Source organism: Onthophagus taurus, chromosome 3 (assembly GCF_036711975.1).
Source record: "Onthophagus taurus isolate NC chromosome 3, IU_Otau_3.0, whole genome shotgun sequence".
Taxonomy (NCBI): domain Eukaryota; kingdom Metazoa; phylum Arthropoda; class Insecta; order Coleoptera; family Scarabaeidae; genus Onthophagus; species Onthophagus taurus.
This window is the reverse complement of record NC_091968.1, coordinates 28,894,495-28,918,340: the sequence shown is the minus strand read 5'-3', so window position 1 is coordinate 28,918,340 and position 23,846 is coordinate 28,894,495. Positions and strand designations below refer to the sequence as shown.

Sequence of the window (23,846 nt, the reverse complement as noted above, 5' to 3'; positions counted from 1 at the left end):
AAAAAATAACGAATTTAATAAGCGAATAATCAGTGGTTGTTTCCATTTAAAAAAACGAACATTGTGATAATATCTCAAAATCTAAAACCAAAAAAATTTTTTTGACTACGTCATCAAATTCTCTGTAAAAAAGTGTCCATATAATGTCTTAGTTATAATACTCCAGCTATAATAATAACCAAGATAATTGCGCTTGCTGGTTTTACGATATTTTCAATTTTAGCCTCTAGCGGAAAAACAAAAGACGATAGCGCTATGAGGTTTTCGGCATTAGCAATTTCTCGAAAAACGAGATCATGACATGTAAGCTACTTTTTTTCTAACTCTTATAGTTTCCGAGTTAGCCTATTCGGACATCGAATTTGAACCACCCTGTACATAAATAAATAAATAAACTTCGCCGATTTTTTTGGCAAAACATTTACGTCGATTTGGAAATCAGGGAAGAGCTTCTGTTAGTTATTTGTCTCATTACATATGTGATGAATTTATTGAAATAATTAGAGATAGAACGTTAAGTACATTCAGTGGTGAAATTAAAGTAGCCAAATACTTTAGCATTATCGTCGATTCAACACCAGACGTAAGCCATTGTGATCACACACACAAATAACACAATGATTCATAGGATTCATTAAACTAGAAAATCACACTGCGGATTGTTTACAAAAGACAGTTGATTAGAACAAATAAACCTCAACATTAAAAACTCTCGCGGACAGAGCTATGACAATGCAGCCAACATGTCTGGAAAATAGATTTAGCCGCATTTAACCCGAATAATTCTAGTTCTAGAACTTGTGTTAGTTGTAGTGATAGTGCCCCACATGTTGAGAAACGCTGGCTTAATATAATCAATTAAGTTTTAAATCATATTTTATCTTATCAATTGGTTTATAAAATAATAAACATTAGAAAATCCGAAAACAAGTTATATATATAGCATTATCATATTTAAACACTCAGTTATTAACCATACATCAAAAAATGTCGAATTATGTAATCGCAAATTGTATAGATTTCGATGGAGTTAAACTTCCGGAATCATTTAAACAAGTTAGAAAAGAAATTGAAGATTTCGAAGTGAGGCAAAACGATGTTTGGGTGACATCTTATTCGAAATGCGGTAAAAATTAAATTATTAATCATTAAAATTTGTTAAAGTATAACTTTAAGGTACAACATGGTGTCAAGAATTAGTTTGGTTGGTTTGTAATAACATGGATTACGAGGGGGCTAAAAAACATTTAGAAATTCGATTTCCATTTATAGAGTGAGATTAAAAATAATAAATCAAATTAAATAAATTCTTTCTTTAGATATTCAAGTGTAGCTTTAGCAGTTGGCCAATTTATTGAAGATAACAACATTAAATCGGATTATTCCGATCATAAAACGTTTCCTAATCCGATAAAATTATTGGAAGATGATGAAAAAGTACGATACATTAAGAGCCATTTACCATGGAATTTTTTACCAAAGCAAATCGTAAACGGAATTAAAACACCTAAAGTAATCAAACTTTTAAAGCTTCGATTCTAAAAACTTAATTAAATAATTTTAGATAATCCACGTAATTAGAAACCCAAAACAAGTTGTGCTTTCTTATTATCATCACGCAACGAATATCTTTCCCGTATTTAAAGGAAGTTTAAATCAATTCGTTGATGCTTATATAAAAGGAGAAGGTAACCATTTATTTTGAATCGATTAAAAATTAATTATTTTAATTCTAGTTCTTTACGGTGATTATTTCACAACAGTTTTGCCTTATTTAGAACAAAAACATCGCGAAAATCTCTTAATAATCACTTACGAAGAGATGAGTTCCGACTTAATCGGAGTTATTAATAAAGTTTCAAAGTTTATGAACAAATCTTACAGCGATGAAGCGATTAAAGAGCTTGCGAAACATTTGAGTTTCGATCAAATGAAAGAAAACAGAGCGGTTAATAAATCCGATTTCGTCAAGAATGAATCAGTTAAGTTTATTAGGAAAGGAAAATCCGATAGTTATAAATCGGAATTAGATGAGGAAATGATTAAAAAGTTAGACGATTGGATTGAAAAATCAACTAAAGGAGTCGATTTTCTTTATAAAAACTGATTTAATTATAAAAAAATAAATGCAGCTTCATAATTTTAATCTTTCCATTCGGGATTTGCGTGAATCATAATTTTTACGGGATTCCCCAATGATTTAACAGCCGTTTCAAAAGCATCCACGGTTTCCTCAATTTTAAAATGATGCGTAACTAACGGTTTTACATTCACTTTTCCACTAGCAACCAAATCCAACGCAGTTTGATAACTAAAAATTAATCGGAATTATTTAATTAAATTAATAATCTTCATTTACTCATTTGCGTATCTAAAAATTCCTTTGATATCAACCTCGCGAATTAACGCACTCGTTAATGGTAAAGTCACTTCGTTCTGCCCCATTCCAATTAATACGGCAACACCGCCGCTTTTCGTTGCTTTCATTGCCAATTGAACCATTTGTTGGGCCCCGCAACAATCCATACTTACGTTCGGTTCGGAACCGAGAGTTTCGATTACTTTTTTGGCTAAATCATCGGTGGATGCGTCCACATTAATTTGTAAAGTGTAATCGGCGCCGAGTTCTTTAGCTAGTTTTAAGCGATGATCGAAAACGTCGGTGATTAAAACTTTTGAAGCTCCGAAAGCTTTTGCGCACATCATCGTGACTAAACCGATGGGGCCTGCGCCTAATACTAAGACGATTGATCCCACTGTTATGCCAGCTCTTTTACAACCGTGGACTCCAACTGAAAGTGGTTCTAATAATGCGCCTTCATCTAAAGATACGTTGTCTGGGAGTCTAAAAAAGGGTTTGGGGAATAAATTAAAAATTAAAGGGTGTGTTTTTACTTGAAGCAAAAATCGGCTGCGTGAACATAGTATCGACCCAAGTTTCCATGAACTGGAGGTGTTGCGCAAAAAATTACATCTGGGCATAAATTGTAGCGACCTTCTTTACAAAATGAACATATTCTGCAAGGAACTCCCGGTTCTATAGCAACTCTATCACCTGGTTTTAAGTGTTTCACATTTTTACCAATTTTAGCAACTGTTCCAGAAGCTTCATGACCTAAAAATTAAAACAATTATTATAGGGGTTTGTAAAAATGGTTTTTTAAGTATATTATTCAAGTTTTAATAGAATAAATAATAAAACTTGTTAAATATTTGACATTAATTGCCTGTCAAAGTCAAATTTGTAGGGTCCCTAGGAAATTTATGTCATTTTCGTTAACTAGATAATTGTCTTTTTGAATATCGAAAGTTCAAACGTCATTGAGACATGATTTCAAAATATTTGACTGAAACTTACCAATTTGACAAGTATTATACAAAAAAAAAGTGTAAAATGTGAGTTTGGAGGTTAACTTTGACATTTTAACTTACTCTGTGGAAGAGAAAATTTAGTTTAAACAAATTTTAATAGATGGCGTTAATGACGTAAACTTTTTGAAGATGTCTCTTTGACTATCTAAACTTCAAACGTAACATAACTGTATCTTAAAACATGATTCTCTATTAATCTTACCAACTTTACAACAATTTGACAGGTATTATAGAAAAAAAAATGGGAAAGATCTAATTTTGGCGGTTAATTTTGACATTGCACAACTTAGCTGTAAAAGAGGAAATTTAGTTTAAACACATTTTAATAGATGGCGTTAATATTAATGACGTAAATTTTTTTGAAGGTGTCTTTTTGAATATCTAAACTTCAAACGTCATTGAGACAACTTTATCTCAAACCATGATTCTCTATTATTTTTCCTAACTTTATAACAATTTGACAGGTATTGTAGAAAAAAAAATGTGTAAATATTGATTTCGGAGGTTAATTTTGACATTTCACAATTTACTCTGTAGAAGGAAAAATTTAGTTTAAATAAATTTTAATAGATGGCGTTAATAATGTAAACTTTTTGAATATCTAAAGTTCAAACGTCATTGAGACATAACTTTATTTAAAAACATGATTCTCTATTAATCTTACCAACTTTACAACAATTTGACAGGTATTATAAAAAAAAAATGGGAAAAATCTGATTTTGGTGGTTAATTTTGACATTTCACAACTTACTCTGTAGAGGAAATTTAATTTGAATAAATTTTAATAGATGGCGTTAATGATGTAAACTTTTTGAATATCTAAAGTTCAAACGTCATTGAGACATAACTTTATTTAAAAACATGATTCTCTATTAATCTTACCAACTTTACAACAATTTGACAGGTATTATAGAAAAAAAAAATGGGAAAGATCAAATTTTGGCGGTTAATTTTGACATTGCACAACTTACAATTAGTCTGTAAAAGAGGAAATTTAGTTTAAACACATTTTAATAGATGGCGTTAATATTAAAGACGTAAACTTTTTTGAAGATGTCTTTTTGAATATTTAAACTTCAAACGTCATTGAGACATAACTTTATCTCAAACCATGATTCTCTATTAATTTTCCTAACTTTATAACAATTTGACAGGTATTGTAGAAAAAAAAAGTGTAAATATTGATTTCGGAGGTTAATTTTGACACTTCACAATTTACTCTGTAGAAGGGAAAATTTAGTTTAAATAAATTTTAATAGATGGCGTTAATGATGTAAACTTTTTGAAATTGTCTTTTTGAATATCTAAAGTTCAAACGTCATTGAGATATAACTTTATTTCAAAACATGATTATTAATTTTACCAACTTTACAACAATTTGAAAGGTATTAAAAAAAAAAAAATGTGTAAAATGTGAGTTTGGAGGTTAAATTTGACATTTATCAACTTACTCTGCGGAAGCGAAAATTTAGTTTAAACAAATTTTAATATATGGCATTAATGACGTAAACTTTTTTGAATATCTAAACTTCAACAGTCAGTGAAACACAACTGTATCTCAAAACATGATTAATCTCTATTAATCTTACCAACTTTACAACAATTTGACAGGTATTATAAAAAAAAAGTGTAAATATTGATTTTGGATGTTAATTTTGACATTTCATAACTTACTCTGTAAAAGGGGAAATTTAGTTTGAATAAATTTTAATAGATGGCGCTAATGACGTGAACTTTTTGAAAAGGTCTTTTTGAATATCTAAAGTTCAAACGTCATTGAGACAATTTTATTTCAAAACATGATTCTTTATTAACCTTACCAACTTTACAACAATTTGACAAATATTATAGAAAAAAAATGGGAAAAATCTGATTTTGGTGGTTAATTTTGACATTTCATAACTTACTCTGTAGAGGAAATTTAGTTTGAATAAATTTTAATAGATGGTGTTAATAATGTAAACTTTTTGAATATCTAAATCTAAAGTTCAAACGTCATTGAGACATAACTTTATTTCAAAACATGATTCTCTATTAATCTTACCAACTTTACAATAATTTGACAGGTATTATAGAAAAAAATGGGAAAAATCTGATTTTCTGAAAACTTCAAACGTTATTGAGATATAACTTTATCTCAAACCATGATTCTCTATTAATCTTCCTAACTTTACAACAATTTCACAGGTATTATAGAAAAAAACGTGTAAATATTGATTTCAGAGGTTAATTTTGACATTTCACAACTTACTCTGTAGAAGAGGAATTTAGTTTAAATTAAATTTTAATAGATGGCGTTAGTGATGTAAACTTTTTGAAAATGTCTTTGAATATCTAAAGTTCAAATGTCATTGAGACATATAGTTCGTTTTTTTTCTATAATACTTGTCAATGTAAATTATTTAGGGTTTCTGTTGGTATTATCTAGGACACTTATAAAATTTATGTTGTTTTCATGATTTTTAGTAACATTGTCAGTAACTAATTAGTTGAGGTTAAAATACTAATAAATTTTTAGATAAATACGATTTTGACGAAGTACATATTTGTTATAAAAACATGCTACAAAGTAATTAAATAGAATAAAATACCTTTTCTAGGTAAGTAAATGGCAAATAAACACTCCACAACACTTTTTATGCACCTTTTCTTTTTGAATAACGAAAGCTCAAACGTCAATGTGACATATTTACTTCAAAACATGATAAAACAAAACTCCCTGTTAATTTTGCCAACTTTACAACAATTTGACAGGTATTATAGAAAAAAAATGAACTATAACTTTATTTCAAAACATGATTCTCTATTAATTTTACCAACTTTACAACAATTTGAAAGGTATTAAGAAAAAAATGTGTAAATATTGATTTTGGAGGTTAATTTTGACATTTCACAACTTACTCTGTAGAAGAGGAAATTTAGTTGAAATAAATTTTAATAGATGGCGTTAATGACGTGAACTTTTTGAAAAGGTCTTTTTGAATATCTAAAGTTCAAACGTCATTGAGACAATTTTATTTCAAAACATGATTCTTTATTAACCTTACCAACTTTACAACAATTTGACAGGTATTATAGAAATAAAATGGGAAAAATCTGATTTTGGTGGTTAATTTTGACATTTCACAACTTACTCTGTAGAGGAAATTTAGTTTGAATAAATTTTAATAGATGGTGTTAATAATGTAACCTTTTTGAATATCTAAATCTAAAGTTCAAACGTCATTGAGACATAACTTTATTTCAAAACATGATTCTCTATTAATCTTACCAACTTTACAATAACTTGACAGGTATTATAGAAAAAAATGGGAAAAATCTGATTTTCTGAACACTTCAAACGTCATTGAGACATAACTTTATCTCAAACCATGATTCTCTATTAATCTTCCTAACTTTACAACAATTTCACAGGTATTATAGAAAAAAACGTGTAAATATTGATTTCAGAGGTTAATTTTGACATTTCACAACTTACTCTGTAGAAGAGGAATTTAGTTTAAATAAATGTTAATAGATGGCGTTAGTGATGTAAACTTTTTGAAAATGTCTTTTTGAATATCTAAAGTTCAAATGTCATTGAGGCATAACTTTATTTCAAAACATGATTCTGTGATTCTCTATTAATCTTACCAACTTTACAACAATATGACTGGTATTATAGAAAAAAAATGGGAAAAATCTGATTTTGGTGGTTAATTTTAACATTTCACAACTTACTCTGTAGAGGAAATTTAGTTTGAATAAATTTTAATAGATGGTGTTAATAATGTAAACTTTTTGAATATCTAAATCTAAAGTTCAAACGTCATTGAGACATAACTTTATTTCAAAACATGATTTTCTATTAATCTTACCAACTTTACAATAACTTGACAGGTATTATAGAAAAAAATGGGAAAAATCTGATTTTCTGAACACTTCAAACGTCATTGAAACATAACTTTATCTCAAACCATGATTCTCTATTAATCTTCCTAACTTTACAACAATTTCACAGGTATTATAGAAAAAAGGTGTAAATATTGATTTCAGAGGTTAATTTTGACATTTCACAACTTACTCTGTAGAAGAGAAAATTTAGTTTAAATAAATTTTAATAGATGGCGTTAATGATGTAAACCTTTTGAAAATGTTTTTGAATATCTAAAGTTCAAATGTCATTGACACAACTTTATTTCAAAACATGATTCTCTATTAATTTTACCAATTTTACAACAATTTGAAAGGTATTATAGAAAAAAATGAGTAAATATTGATTTTGAAGGTTAATTTTGACATTTCACAACTTACTCTGTAGAAGAGAAAATTTAGTTTAAATAAATTTTAATAGATGGCGTTAATGATGTAAACCTTTTGAAAATGTTTTTGAATATCTAAAGTTCAAATGTCATTGACACAACTTTATTTCAAAACATGATTCTCTATGAATTTTACCAACTTTACAACAATTTGAAAGGTATTATAGAAAAAAATGAGTAAATATTGATTTTGACGGATAATTTTGACATTTCACAACTTACTCTGTAGAAGAGAAAATTTAGTTTAAATAAATTTTAATAGATGGCGTTAATGATGTAAACCTTTTGAAAATGTTTTTGAATATCTAAAGTTCAAATGTCATTGACACAACTTTATTTCAAAACATGATTCTCTATTAATTTTACCAACTTTACAACAATTTGAAAGGTATTATAGAAAAAAATGAGTAAATATTGATTTTGACGGATAATTTTGACATTTCACAACTTACTCTGTAGAAGAAGAAATTTAGTTTAAATAAATTTTAATAGATGGCGTTAATGATGTAAACCTTTTGAAAATGTTTTTGAATATCTAAAGTTCAAGTGTCATTAACACAACTTTATTTCAAAACATGATTCTCTATTAATTTTACCAACTTTACAACAATTTGAAAGGTATTATAGAAAAAAATGAGTAAATATTGATTTTGAAGGTTAATTTTGACATTTCACAACTTACTCTGTAGAAGAGGAATTTAGTTTAAATAAATTTTAATAGATGGCGTTAGTGATGTAAACTTTTTGAAAATGTCTTTGAATATCTAAAGTTTAAATATCATTGAGACATAACTTCATTTCAAAACATGATTCTCTATTAATTTTATCAACTTTACAACAATTTGAAAAGTATTATAGAAAAAAATGAGTAAATATTGATTTTGACGGTTAATTTTGACATTTCACAACTTACTCTGTAGAAGAGAAAATTTAGTTTGAATAAATTTTAATAGATGGCGCTAATACTAATGACGTAAACTTTTTTGAAGATAACGTTTTAGTGCTTTAAGATAATTTTAAGAATTATTAATTAATAAATTTACCAATTATCATGGGTTGTTTTACAACAAACGGTCCAATTTCGCCTCTTGTTAAATAATGAACATCCGAACCGCAAATTCCAACAGATTCCATCCGTAATAAAACATCTTCAAAATTAATTATTAAATAATATTATTTAAACAATTTTAAATAATCTTACCATTATCTCCGGGTACTGGAATTGGTCGTTGTTCCTATTAAAATTTTAATTTTTATAAACAAACATTTTCAAGGATAAAAGTTTATAACATTCTATAACATTGCAAAAGTTTAAAACGTTAACGATAATTTTATCGCTTTTTCTATTTTTAAACGAGTTTATAACTTCGTTTACACGAAACAAATCATTAAAAATAAAAACTTAAAAATCAATAAATTTAAATCAATATAACCAACAAAAAGAGAACATTTATTAAAAAAACAAAGACACAATTTAATAGTTTATCAAAATAAACGTATCAATATTTTGTTACTCACCAAACGAATATCGTTGATACCGTATAAAACGGCTGTGAGGTTATCCTCTTTAATAGGTGCCATGGTTTCACGTTTTCTTTGCGAACTAACACATTTTCATCGTTGTACCGTATTAAATACGACCTAGATAAACGTAAAAGTTATGCAATCGAAGAATATTAAGATAAACTCTTGTAAATGAGTTAAAAAATCGACCAAGCGAAAAGAATCAAACGACTTTTTTGATGTGAAGTTATCAACGATTTTTTGCTCTCTTTCTATCTTGGATAAACATAAGTTTAAAATTAGCATGTTTTATTTACGCTTCAAAAAATATATTAAAATGATTAAATAAAAGTCTTTTTTTTTATTAATTAACATTTATTTTATCTCAATACTCATTTAATTGATGAATTTGTTCTAAAATCGTTTTAATGTTAAGGAAGGAATTTAATGACATAAAGGAACAATTTTTAAATTTCTTACCGCCAAAATTTAGTTGTACATTTTCTTTCTTGCTAAAAAAAATGATTAATTTTCGTTTATCTTGTTTTAATTCTTAATTAATTCACAGCAAATTAACAACAACAAAAAACAATAACTAATAAGCAAGTTTTAACTTAATTAAACGTTTTTTAATCTCTAAATCTACACATCATTTAGCTTACTTTAAACAACTTTATCGATATATCATAAATACTTTGACGATTAAATCTTTAACGATTAACATTTGAAGGTTAGATTTTGAAGCTTAATTTTTCTTACTAATGGTGATTATTAGAAAGCGTTTCCCGATCAGGTAATTGCCTTATTTTCATACTACCATCAGCTCCGCAAGAAAATAATCTTGCATGGGCATCAATGTGTAATTGAGTAACTCCAGGCCCGATATTTTTAAAGAAATTACTTTTGGCATGTTCCGCAGTGAAGGACATTAATAGAGTTGGCACGGAAACACCCCAAATCTTTAATACAAAAGAAATAAATTAAAAAATTTAAATAAAATTAAAAATTTAACCTTAATATCTCCATCGGCAGACCCGGTGGCGAAAAATTCTTCATGCGGATCAATCGCGAGGCATTTAACGGCTGTTTCGTGTGCTTGGAATCGATGATGAATCGTTTTTGAACGCGTATCAATGAGGCAGATATCGCCCTTTTTACCCGCGGTTATTAAAATTTGGTGTTGAGGGGCGTAAACCATGCTGCTAGCGCCTTGTTCGTGACAGGTTAAAGCCACCGTTAAACACTTTCCTTTCGGAAGGATCGTATCCCAAATACAAACGTTTTTACTTTCAGAACTATGCCCAGCTACAAAAATAATTATTAAAAAAGTAAATAAATCAATTTTTTATTTTTACCCGTTGCTAATAAACTGCATGAATTTAAAAAGACGAAATCGGTGATTCCTTTATTGTGACATTGATGAGTCTAAAAATAAATCAATGTATTTTTTGTGATTGATTTATACCGAGAATTTCATATAACTTGCAATATATGAATGCATTGTCCCGCATAAAATGCAACATAGCTTAATAGTACAGGGATAGGGTAGTTTTGGAAAGGAAAAGTTTTGCTTGGAGAAAGTGACGTTTTTATGATAACTCCGAGTTTCCGTCTTAAGAGACGAAGTTTCTGGTTCTAGTCCTAGGTCTACTAGTGTTATTTAGATATAGTAGATTCGGTGTTCATCGTAAAATATATAATAAAGTAAAATATAAATATAAATATATGTTTCGGAAATTTCTTTCCTTCTTCAGGCACGACTGAAATTACCATGAAATTATCAGATTAATTTAACAAATTAACTAATGAGTAAAAACAATTAAGGAGCAAAAACTAACATTTAGGGAAACAAAGGGATTAAAAGATATCAAAAGAAATAGCTCACCGTCAGATCTCAGAGGAACTCCTTTTTATAATTAAAATTCATTTCTACTTTCGTCAACATTTAGGCGTATTCCTTTAGGAGTTTAGTTTAATTCCTGGACAAATTTGAAAAACTACTAGTGTTAGTTCCAATGATAATGCTAAGTAGAACTAGTTAGCATTAGACACCGCTTTATTGATTTTTACTTCTATTGAACTAGAACTAACACAAGACCTAGAACTAGAATCATTCAGGTTTAGCCGCACGTCTCTCAAGACAGCTAAACCCGAATGATTCCAGTTCTAGGTCTTGTGTTAGTTGTAGTGATAGTGGTAGTGTAAAACTAGAATTAACAGTAGAACTAGAAACATTCGGGTTTAGCCGCACGTCTTTCAAAACGGCTAAACCCGAATGATTCTAGTTCTAGGTCTTGTGTTAGTTCTAGTGATAGTGCCAGTGTAACACTAGAACTAACATTAGACCGAGAACTAGAAACATTCGGATTTAGCCGCACGTCTCTCAAGACGGCTAAAGCCGAATGGTTTTAGTTCTACCTCTTGTGTTAGTTCCAGTGATAGTGCTAGTGCAAAACTAGAACTAACACTAGACCTAGAACTAGAAACATTCGGATTTAGCCGCACGTCTCTCAAAACGACTAAAGCCGAATGAGTCTAGTTCTAGGTCTTGTGTTAGTTCTAGGTCTTATGTTAGTTCCAGGTCTTATGTTAGTTCTAGGTCTTGTGTTAGTTCCAGTAATAGTGCAAAACTAGAACTAACACTAGACCTAGAACTAGAAACATTCGGATTTAGCCGCAAGTCTCTCAAGACGGCTAAACCCGAATGTTTCTAGTTCTAGGTCTAGTATTAGTTCTAGTAGCAATACTACATAGTGCTAGTTGGTATTGATAGCTCTAGGTTGTTATATATTTCTATCAGACTCAAACTAGAACTAACACTAGACCTAGAACTAGAAACATTCGGATTTAGCCGCACATCTTTTAAGACGGCGAAAGCCGAATGTTTCTAGTTCTAGGTCTTGTGCTAGTTCTAGTGATAGTGCTAGTATAAAAGTAGAACTAACACTAGACCTAGAACTAGAAACCTTCGGGTTTAGCCGCACATCTTTTAAGACGGCTAAATCCGAATGATTCTAGTTCTAGTGTTAGTTCTACTGACAGTGCTAAATACAGCTAGTTAGCATTAGGTTTTGTATATTGCTATTATTTATTGCTCATTTGAGTTTAGCAGCACGTCTCTAAAGACGGCTAAACCCAAATGATTCTAGTTCTAGGTATAGTGTCAGTTCTAGTTTTACACCTGCATGGTCATTAGAACTAACGTTAGACCTAGAATTTGAAACATTTAGGTTTAGCCGTACGTCTCTTTTGCGCCTGATTATGCAGACTCAAGTTGTTTTAAATTTTATGTTTTAATGTAAGTTTAAACTTTCGTTTTCTAAATTTCATATATTAAATCATTTTGTTTGTCTCTACAGGTTTGGAATTGTTTTCTGTTTTTAATTTTAACATATTTTTATACAGGCTGCGTCAAACGTCTGGAATATATCCAATAACTTCGCCATTTGTGGTTTTAAAGAAAAATGTTTCAAATACAAGTATCATTATTAATCGTGGCGTATTTTTTGTCGGTATTTACTTGTTTGTATTGTTTTTTGTTTCGTTGCTATGGCAACCAACATTGTTATTTTAAATGGGATGCATATGTTTTTTTTTTGCACATTTTAATAAAGGATAAAACCCTCTTTACGATGAACATATCAAATCATATAGTTGTATAAGGAAAAAATCGAGAAAAATACGTTTTCTGAAAATATTAAATCGGTAATTTACAATCAAAGTAGGCACCGAAATAACGCCGTTGACAGCTTTAAATGTCAAAAAATGACAGTTTCAACAATTATGAATAATTAATAATGTATGGGTACGGTGACACACATTTAATGTAGTTTCGTCATTGGTAGCTGTCTTCAGCCGTCCACTTTTTGGAAGGTTTTTAACAATTTCGGTGTTAAGGAATTTTTTTAATATTTTGGATACTGTGGATTGTGTATCCGGGTAAATATTATTGAACAGTATTGAACATTAAACCAAAATTAGAACTAACACTAGAAACTTTCGGGTTTTGCCGTGCGTCTTTTAATAAAAGGTTTGACGTTTCGGATGTCATGTTGCAACCTTCTTCAGAAACTGGTTCGAAGTATTTAGTTCTAATTTTAGTTTAATTCACACCGGCCGTGAAAGCCTTCGTACTAGTATTGAACATTATTGAACACTTTGAGTGCATTTTCTATCACCATACCCATACAGCATTAATATTTGGATTCTTTGCTGTTCGCTTAATTGCGCCATATTTGTTTAAATTGTCAATTTTTTGACATTTAAAGCTTAAAGTCAACGGCGCTATTTCGGCGCCTACTTTGATTTAATTTGCTGTAATTTAATATTTTCAGAAAACGCATTTTTTCCCGATTTTTTTCTTATATAACCATATGATTTGATATGTTCATCGCGTGGAGGGATTTATCTTCTATCAAAATATGCAAAAAAAAACATATGTATCCCATTTCAAATAACAATGTTGGTTGCCATAGTAACGAAACAACAAATAATGTAAATTGCTTGTTTAAGCAAATATCGCCAAAAAATGCGCCACAATTAATAAAGAAACTTTTATTTGAAACATTTTTCTTTAAAACCACAAATAGCGAAGTTATTGGCTATATTCCAGACATTTGACACACCCTGTATAATACTTTGAAAACAAGAAACCATGAATGGAGGGACCCCATTTAAATTTTAAATAATTTTTCTCAATTTATTCGGAGAGAGTTTTTTCAGAGATTTTATTTCGTTTTATTTTTTAAATTTGCACTTCCGGTTTTTACTAATTATACTTTAAGAACGGGAAACAGACGTTTTTCTAGTAATTATGTTTTATTTCTGTTTGTTATTATACAGGGTGAGTCAAAAAGAATGGGAAATCCGAATACCGGAGACACTAGACACCAAAATATGACGATTTAACCTACCATGTCTTATAAAAATATCGGTGGTTTTTAATACACAGGGTGTTGAAAGTTAAATTTTTATTTCGAAATTTCTTGATAATTTTGAAGGTTTTTGTACTATTTACATAAAATTTGGTAGTTAGATATTTTCGAGCATGAGAAACACGAGTTTGATATTTGTTTTGTGATTACTCGCTAGATACACACTGTACGTTTGAAATATCAAGTCATAACTATTTTGTCAGTTGAGGTATGGTGAATTAGAACCAGAAATCTGAAGGAGTTTACAATTCTGCACAAAAAAGGTACTCTTGCTTACATTGTCTAAGTCCTTTTAATTGTTTCAAAGTAATTTTAAGGTTAACATTTAAAATCAATAACATACTAACTATAGCAATTAGTAACGATAATAATAGATAATAATAACAATAGAATATTGTGACCATTTTCAAAAATCCAGTGGACTTAAATCTGGATTTTTAACTATTAAAAAACTCATTATGTCGTGGCATTTTCAAATTGGTAATAACTTTATTGTTGGTAAAAATGATTATTGCACACGAAAATTAGATCAATGTTAACAATTAACATGCAGTTGTCGAAACATAAGCAGAAAAATAACCCAACTTTGCTTATGTTAAAAAATAAATATTTTAGAAGAAAAAATACATTTAAACATTTAAAAGTAAATAATTCGAAAACCGATAGACTTAGACAATTTCAATAAGAGTACCTTTTTTATGTAAAATTGAATGCTCTTTGTGATTTGCAGGTCTTATTGGTCGTAGCTGTCGAGCCAAAAAACTTATGATTCGATTTATGAAACGAGCAGCGTGTATCTAGTAGGGATGCAAACGATACATCGATTTTTCGAAAACATCGATGTATCGTTCATAAACATCAATGTTTTAATAGCGATGTTGAAGTCCATAAAATATCGATACATCGTTCATTATGAACGATATTTTATCTTCGATGTTTGATAAAATAATCGACCATAATTACCATGTTTGTATAAAAGAACAATGAAATATTTGCCACTGTTAGCAACTTCAGTGTCTAACGAACGATTATTCACAGAAGTTGGCGCAACAATTAATCAGGAAAGGAATCGCTTATTAGGCACCAAGTTGTCAAAGTTAAGGTTTTTGAATGCCATACTTAAAAATAAATTTAAATAACATTATCTATGTGTTTTATCATATTATAATAAATGGACCGTGTTATACATCACTTGACTAATCGACATTTTATCGTTTTTGGAGATTTTCATGCTGTCTGGTAAGTACATCTTAGAAAAAATGCAGAATACCGAAAGACCTAAAATACTATTTGTTTTAAAAGATAAAGCTAAGCGCCAATCACGGATTTATTGAAATTAAGGAATAAGAGTTGTCTAAATTAAAGCTTAAAGTTTTCTCTTTAAAATGGTGTATAATAATTGTTGGGTTGGATTGGAAAAATATTAGGAAAAAAAATTTTGAAACAAAACTTACATTTTCGAATAACCTAAAAATGTCAAAAAAAAGCTATAAATTCTAAGCTAAAAAGCTTTAAAAATTCCTGGGAGCCGTATTTATTGAAATTAAGGAATGAGACTTATACTAAATTAAAACTCAAAGCTTTCTCTTTACAATGATGTATAATAATTGTTGGGTTGGATTGGAAAAATATTGAGAAAAAAAATGTTGAAACAAAACTTACATTTTCGTATAACCTAAAAGTGTCAAAAAAGATGCTAATTTAAAAATTCCTGGAAGCCGTATTGATTGAAATTAAGGAATGAGACTTATTCTAAATTAAAGATCAAAGCTTTCTCTTTAAAATGATGTATAATAATTGTTGGGTTGGATTGGAAAAATATTGAGAAAAAAAATGTTGAAACAAAGCTTATATTTTCGTATATCCTAAATGTGTCAAAAAAGATGCTAATTTAAAAATTTCTGGGAGCCGTATTTATTGAAATTAAGGAATGAGACTTATTCTAAATTAAAGCTCAAAGCTTTTTCTTTACAATGATGTATAATAATTGTTGGGTTGGATTGGAAAAATATTGAGAAAAAAAATGTTGAAACAAAACTTACATCTTCGTATAACCTAAAAGTGTACTTAAGTACCTATAAGTGTATTATTATACGTCAACGTCAATTTTGAGATATTTGTCATCTTCATTAAAAAACCTTTAAAATGAGTCCAAAGATGACGCACTTATCTCAAAAAACAAAAAAGTTAGAATAAAAAACATTAAACCCTAAGTTAGCAACAATGAAGATAGCAATTTAATTTTTAAATATTAATACCAACCTTAATTTTTTATTTTTTTTATTATACTTTTGTTTTTGTGACAAATATTAAGACATTTTATAAAAATTATGAATATATTATCAAAATGACATTGACATTTCCAAGCGGAAGTATATATCTCGATTAATATTGGAATTAAATATAACATGTTTGGACTTATTTTAAAGAATTTTTCACGACGATTACAAATATGTCAAAATTGACATTCTTAACCGGAAGTTGAGCATTACTTCATTAATATTGAAGATAAATATGTTGTGTTTGCACTCATTTTAATGGATTTTTAATGAATATTACAAATATGTCAAAAGTGAGGTTGACATTTTAAACCTGAAGTTAATTATCATGTAATAGAAGTTTTATAACTGAAGTTAATCTAGACTTAGTCACTTTTCCGCACTTTCTTTATATTTTTAACATGTTTTTTGGGACATTTCACATTGATTAAAAAAAGTCGTCGATTTTTAAGCCACATGATGATTCTTGAATTTTTCCCAAGTTTCTTAATATTTCTTTCGTTAAAAAAGAGCGTTCTTAAATTTTAATCTGCAAACTTGTAATACTTCGTCCTTAGTTTCATTTTACAACTTTTTAAACTTTAATTTTGGAAATTAGTAACTAATAAATAATCTGATTTCGACATTGATATGTGATCTTTTTTAACAAAACAAAAAGAAATATTAAGAAACTTGTTTGTAAAATGGATAAGATGAGAGATGTTAATCTATTTGTAGAGTCTCTGAAGATGGCCAAGGGCCGAAACTGGTTAGACTTAAATTCTATATAAAATAAAAACCAGTTTAAAAGTACAAAATCAAACTCTAGATTATTTTCTTCAAAAATTTTTACACAAATCGTCATCATTTTGTGTCTAGTTTTAGTGATTAAATTTATGATAATAAAGTTATTATTATTATTATTTGTCGCTTAGTCAAGTGATGCAGAACGCTGTCCAAATATTATTGATTATTGTGATAATTCTTATAATAAAAATTCAGCCACTGAATATTTTTTTTAAACATCGATGTATCGGTATAATAAGTCGATGTTTTCGACATCGATGTTTCACTTTTGGAAAACATCGATGTTCTAATATCGATGTTTTTATGAGCGATGTTGCATCCCTAGTATCTAGTGCCCTCTACGAGCAATAACAAAACAAGTTTCAAATTCGTATTTCTCATGCTCGAAAACATAAAACTACCAAATTTTATGTTAATAGTACAAAAACCTTGAAAATTATGAAGAAATTTCGAAATAAGAATTTAACTTTCAACACCCTATGCCTCGAAAACCACTTACATTTGTATAAGAGATGTTACGTTAAATCATCATATTTTGGTATCTAGTATCTCCGGTATTCGGAGTTCCCATTCTTTCTGACTCACCCTGTGTGTAAACATTCCTTGGGTTCATTTCCCATAGTCGTGCCTGATGAAGAACGCTAGTCGTTCGAAATTTTCGAAAATACCACCGAATTAAATAGTAAAATAAATTATCATTGCTTTTAATTTTAAAAATAATCAAAAGATGAGCCTAGAACTCACAATTTGTAAACGTATCTTAAGACGGCTAAACCCGAATGTTTCTAGTTCTAGGTATAGTGTTAGATCTAGCGCTGCACAACAATTAAAATTAGAACTAACACTTATCTAGAACTGAAAACATTTAGGTTAAGCTGTGCATCTAAAGACATCTGAAATAATTTGTTATTCAGCGCTAAATAGTTGTATATTTTTATTGCGCTATAACGAACTCTGCGTATTGATCCGTTTTATCGACTTTTACTGTAATGTCAAATTATATTGACATGTTGTATTTTATGTGGGACAAAATTAGTATTGCATCTTAAGTGAAATTCACTGTAAATAATTCTTACAAAGAAGGGTCTGGTTGAATTTGCTTTTAAACCACATTGGAAAAGGCTTAAATTTCCATCTGAATCGGCAACCCCAAACTTATTACCCTGTTGGGAAAATCTCAATCTTGTAACTTTAGCGTAAGTCCCCGATTCTCTTGGGCACGCGACAGCTTGACTATGACCCCACTCCCATAATTGAACAGATCCATCTTGACCACCAGTTAAATCTAAATTTTAATTAAAAAAATTAATTTGGTATAATTTTTATTAACTTAATTGGAGAACTTACAAAGGGGCATCGTAGGATGCGAAGTTATCCTTCGGATTCCATCGATTTTATGCTTGAAAGTCTGTTAAACAAATTTGTCTCATAATTTAAGATTTATTTAATTTGAAATCTAAGTTAACAGCAACCTAAACATGCTTTCGTAAAGATCGGGGGTTAACTACTGGAGAATAAGGTTGTTTTTATGATAACTAAATGAATTTAACTGATAATATAATTGCATCTTTAAAAGTTAGTTTAAACAAAAATATATTGAAACGAATTTTAGCATTATTCCTATAAAAACGAGGTGTTGTAAATGAAAATAAATATAAACGTAATAAGTCATAAGGAAAGCAAGACTGAAAGGTGAAGAGTACACAAACTACAAAGGTAACCTTGTTTCTGGAAAAATTAATCCTAATGAACTTGTCTGCCCTAGAAAATGTAGTTTGTTTATTGATAACGACACGAAAAGTGCGATCTGGAACAAATTATATTCTTTTCAAACTAAAAACCAACAAGATTTACATTTGTAAACATTAATTAAAACGTAGAAAGAAGAAAAACTCAGATAATGATGATTGTAGTACTGCTTCATTTTCAACTCGAATCCCACAGACAAAAAGTAAATCTTTTCTATACAATATTAAAATCAATGGCGAGTTTACTCCAGTACAAATACATGGAGTTTCTTGAGATAGAGTTGCTAGGTTTTGTATCCTATTAGTGCAGAATACAACACCTGTTGATATGAGAGGCAAAAATCGCAGTGGAAATACGATTGATGGCATGAGCTAAGAGAAACACATTCTGGTTCTAGGAAAAACCAATACTAAGTGTTCCAAACCGAACATCCTGAGATAAGGATAAGAGAAAAATGAGTAAAATATAGTTTTTATTATAGTTACTTTAAGGAAAACTTCAATCCAACATTCGAGCGGCCGCAAATTGATGTTTACAACCAATGTAAGGCGAAAAATTGGTTTTGAGGTTATGATAGGGTAAACAGGTACACAAAAATATATTAGTAGCCCTTTGCCCTTTGCAACAGTAAAAATCTCTTTGAATTCCTGATTGATTAATAGGGCAACCAAAAATATGCAAACGTATATTTTTTTTTATACCCTCCAGAATAAAATGGACTAGATAGAAATTTGTTTCAAATCAATCTATGAATTTAGAGCCGTATTTGTTAGAGCATATTTTTGCTTATTTTATCTATACGAGCATACATTGCATATTTTTAAATTATATAACATTTTTGGAAATAAATGAATATTTTTAATGCATATTTTCAAAATTTTATTTTGCAATTTGATATAAAGTTACCATAAAGTTATTCAATTCTTTAAAGAATACTAAATTATCGACATTCGAAAAGTTCAGGAAAGTTATCCCAATATGTGCGTGAATATCCTGTATTCAAAACTAGCATCTAGCAAGTTTAAAACACATAGAATTAGAGAAAAAAAATAATGAGAAGAAAACTACTCAGCCTTTTTTTGCTGAATGTTCCACATCCAAATCAAAAGATATTCAATTTGCAGAAGATCTATGTAGCGCACTAATTTCAGCTGATATACCTCTATATAAAATGCGTAACAAAAAATTAGTATCGTTCCTAGAGTCATACACAGAGTATAAAGTACCATCTGAAACTACTCTTCGCACAAAGTATGTTAAGGAACTTTACCAAAATCCCATAGAACACACACGAAAATGTATCAACGGTCGCTTCTTGTGGCTCTCAATTGACGATATGTGGCAAATGTCATCATTGGTATTTTGGATAATGATGAGTCGATTGCGAAACAAAAATTTTTGTTAAATACAGCAGTGCTTGATAAAGCGAATCATAGCACTATTGCAAGACATTTCGATGATTCTGTTAAGATTTTGGGTGAGACTTTCAACAGAGATATGATTTTACTCTTTGTATCAGATGCTAGGCGATACAAACGTTTTATCCAAAAGTGACATACTTGACTTGTGCTGCACACGGACTTCATCGTGTTTGTGAGCAAATTCGAGGTACATACACTAACATCCACCGGCTTATCGCCAATGTGAAAAAAGTATTTTTAAAAGCGCCATCAAGAGTAGCAATTTTTAAGGAAATAGCGACTAGTATTTAGGTTGTTCTTCCTCCACAACCGGTAACTACTCGCTGGGGAACATGGATTGAAGCGGCAAAGTACTAATTTCGCAAAGCAACTAATTTCGAAATAATTAGGAATGTGTTTGATGCATTAGACGAAGAGGACGCTGCGTCAATCAAAATTTCAAAGGCCTTACTAAATGACAATACAATAAAATCAGATTTGATTTTCATTACATCAAATTATGGCTTTCTTTGTGCGTCAATAAAAACATTGGAAACAACTGGGCTTTCGCTTTCTGCACAGGTTGATATAGTGACAAAAGCTCAGGACTTAATTAATGGAATAAACAGTGAAACTGCTAAGCCAGTAAAGAAAAAAATGGATATGTGTATTTAAAAAAATCATGGTTTTTCTATTTTGAAAGAAATTTCTATATACATGTTTAAGTACAGGATCTACAGAAATAAAAAACAATAAATACACTGTTAGTGAAATACTAGCATTTAAGTTTGCACCTATAACTTCAGTGGAAGTGGAACGAAGTTTTTCGAATGTACAGGGTGTCCCAATTTCGATGTCCGCATAGGCTATCTCCGAAACTAAAAGAGATAGAAAAAAAGTAGCTTACATGTCATGATCTCGTTTTTTGAGAAAATGTTAATGCCGAAAACTCCGAACAGCTATCGTCTTTTGTTTTCGCCCTATCGGCAAAAACTGAAAATTTTGCGAAAACGACATTCGCGAATATCTCACTTATTATCAAAGTTGGAGTATTATAAATAAAACATTATATGGGCAACTTTTTACGAAGAATTCAGTGGCGTAGGTAGAATTTTTTTCCCATCTTTTATTTTCAAGATTTTAGACGTAACTTTATTTTTTTAAATGGAAATCATAGTTGGCTATGGCTTAAAATAATTTGTTATTTTCTTCTGATAATAAATATATATAGTTTGTGGGGTATATTTCTTATAGTTATTGAATAATTTACAAAAATTCAATTTGTTCTATCTAAAACTAATGTATGTATTTAAAAGTTAATGTTGCTATGGTGATAATCATACATACTATGATGCAACATAATGTATCAAATAATTGCCAAAGTTTGTATTTAAAAATTCGATAACAACTCTGGCATTATGTGCTGGTACGATGCATCAGCATGTTAAGTGTCAAAATATAACAAAACTGAGTAAAACTTTACAATGAATTTCGAAAATTATGAAAAATATAGCATGATGGAATGCTATATGTTATCAGATAAGAATGCGACGTTAGCCGCGGAATTTTATTTCACAAGATATCCAGAAAGAAGACAACCGCACGTAAGAACCTTCAGCCGGTTAGCAGAAAATTTAATAAACCACATACAAAAACATACCAAAATGACCTGCAAGAGAAATTGCAACAAGACGTCTGACCCAAAAGCCGTTGCTCCCGAATATGAAAGAAAAATAAGTATAAACCATACAAAGCGGGGCTAACTCCTTATTTACGTGCCGGAGACGTCAATCGAAGATTAGAATTTTGTAGATGATATTTAGAAAAATTAAATAGTCTGCTGTTTGTTCAAAATGTTATCTGGACCGAAGAAGTCTCTGAGTGTTCAAAGAAGCTTGGGGTTCAATGTATGGTGTGCCCTTTTAGATAATAGAATTTTGCCATATAGTATCTAACATAAAAACTTAAACTCAGAGAAATACCTCAATATATTAAGGCAGCACTTGAGCCTTTGGTCGACAATTTGGCACTAAATATGTCTCAAATGATATATTTTCAATATGACGGAGCACCAGCACATAATGCCAGAGTTGTTAGTGAATTTTTAAATACTACTACAAACTCCTTGCTACTAACTTTGACAATACCTAATTGGAAACAATACTTTCCCTCATGGTATGGTTATCACCATAACAACATTAAGTTTTAAATACATACAATGGTTTTAGAAAGAACAAAAAAAATTGATACATTATATTCCATCATAGTATGTATGGTTATCACTAGGGCACGAAACTTTTGTAACAAAACGATACGATTTCCCCCCTCCACTTGTTCTTATTGGCTAGTTTTCTAGGAAGCCACTGAGAACGAGTGGAGGGGGGAAATCGTATTCTTTTGTCACAAAAGTTCCGCGCCTTAGTTATCACCATAGCAACATTAACTTTTAAATACATACATTAGATTTAGATGGAACAAAATGAATTTTTGTTAATTATTCAATAACTATAAGAAATATACCCCACAAACTATATATATTAGTTATCAGAAGAAAATAACAAATTATTTTAAGTCATAGCCAACTATGGTTTCCATTTAAAAAAATAAAGTTACGTCTAAAATCTCGAAAATAAAAGATGGGAAAAAAATTCTACCTACGCCACTGAATTCTTCGTAAAAAATTACCCATATAATGTTTTATTTATAATACTCCATCTTTGATAATAAGTGAGATATTCGCGATTGTCGTTTTTGCAAAATTTTCAGTTTTTGCCGATAGAGCGAAAACAAAAGACGATAGCTGTTCGGAGTTTTCGGCATTAGCATTTTCTCGAAAAACGAGATCATGACATGCAAGCTACTTTTTTTCTATCTCTTTTAGTTTCGGAGATAGCCTATGCGGACATCGAAATTGGGACACCCTGTACACAAAAATATATTAGTAGCCCTTTGCAATACTTGCATATTATTTCCTGCTTTTCGTTTGTGAACAGTAAAAATCTCTTTGAATTCCTGATTGATTAATGACAATAGAATCAAAACATAACCAATTTTAAACGTCAAAAGATAATTGTTACCAACATAAACCGCCACAATTATTTTGACACTAACAGTGATTTTTTATTTAACCAACCTAATAATGTCATTTTGACATTTAAGAATTTTTTTAAATTAAAAATAAAAATTATTAAACCAGTTTCAAATTATCAAAAATCAGTTCTAGTTTAAGCAGGTAAAAGTGAATAAAATGATATAAATCTAAAAAAAAAACAATCGTAGGATGCAATTATATCATCAAAAAATATTAAAAATCTGCGAACATAAATAAGGGGAATTCACAAGCAAATTGTTTTAAATTTATCTAATATAGATATGAAGTCAGGTAGAGACAGACCGAACGCATCATATGCGCCGAACGTTGCAGCACAAGATGAACGAACGCAGCATCGTGACATCCCGGAAAGTTCAGACCTTTTATCTAACAGACACCACAAAATAAAAAAAGCCCAGCCCCCACAATTT

At 29.7% G+C, this 23,846-nt stretch overlaps 3 protein-coding genes across 4 annotated transcripts in view; 1 reads left to right on the top strand and 2 right to left on the bottom strand.

The window, feature by feature from the left end:
- The first annotated feature begins 28 nt into the window (after positions 1–28).
- On the top strand, positions 29–2,140 carry LOC111424016 (luciferin sulfotransferase-like). The gene is made up of 5 exons (XM_023057407.2): positions 29–1,126; positions 1,177–1,273; positions 1,320–1,512; positions 1,565–1,688; positions 1,737–2,140. The coding sequence occupies exons 1-5, from the start codon at positions 988–990 to the stop codon at positions 2,105–2,107; spliced, it is 924 nt and encodes a 307-aa protein (XP_022913175.1). The 5' UTR covers positions 29–987; the 3' UTR covers positions 2,108–2,140.
- Positions 2,059–9,276, bottom strand: LOC111424015 (Sorbitol dehydrogenase 1). Its single transcript, XM_023057406.2, has 6 exons — positions 9,192–9,276; positions 8,875–8,908; positions 8,717–8,821; positions 2,896–3,115; positions 2,360–2,845; positions 2,059–2,311 (listed from the first exon to the last, which is right to left on the bottom strand). Exons 1-6 carry the CDS (start codon positions 9,252–9,254, stop codon positions 2,143–2,145), a joined length of 1,077 nt encoding a protein of 358 aa, XP_022913174.1. The 5' UTR covers positions 9,255–9,276; the 3' UTR covers positions 2,059–2,142.
- Positions 9,277–9,705: 429 nt separating this feature from the next.
- The window catches only part of LOC111424014 (rabconnectin-3 alpha), a 37,799-nt gene continuing 23,658 nt past the window's right edge, over positions 9,706–23,846 (bottom strand). For both annotated transcript variants that reach the window (XM_071194729.1, XM_023057405.2), the window contains 6 exons: positions 23,719–23,802; positions 18,523–18,583; positions 18,252–18,460; positions 10,532–10,601; positions 10,189–10,481; positions 9,706–10,135 (listed from right to left, as the gene is read on the bottom strand). In XM_071194729.1, the coding sequence (XP_071050830.1) occupies positions 9,935–10,135; positions 10,189–10,481; positions 10,532–10,601; positions 18,252–18,460; positions 18,523–18,583; positions 23,719–23,802 (918 nt within the window). In that variant the 3' untranslated portion in view covers positions 9,706–9,934. The remainder of the gene's footprint in view (positions 10,136–10,188; positions 10,482–10,531; positions 10,602–18,251; positions 18,461–18,522; positions 18,584–23,718; positions 23,803–23,846) is intronic.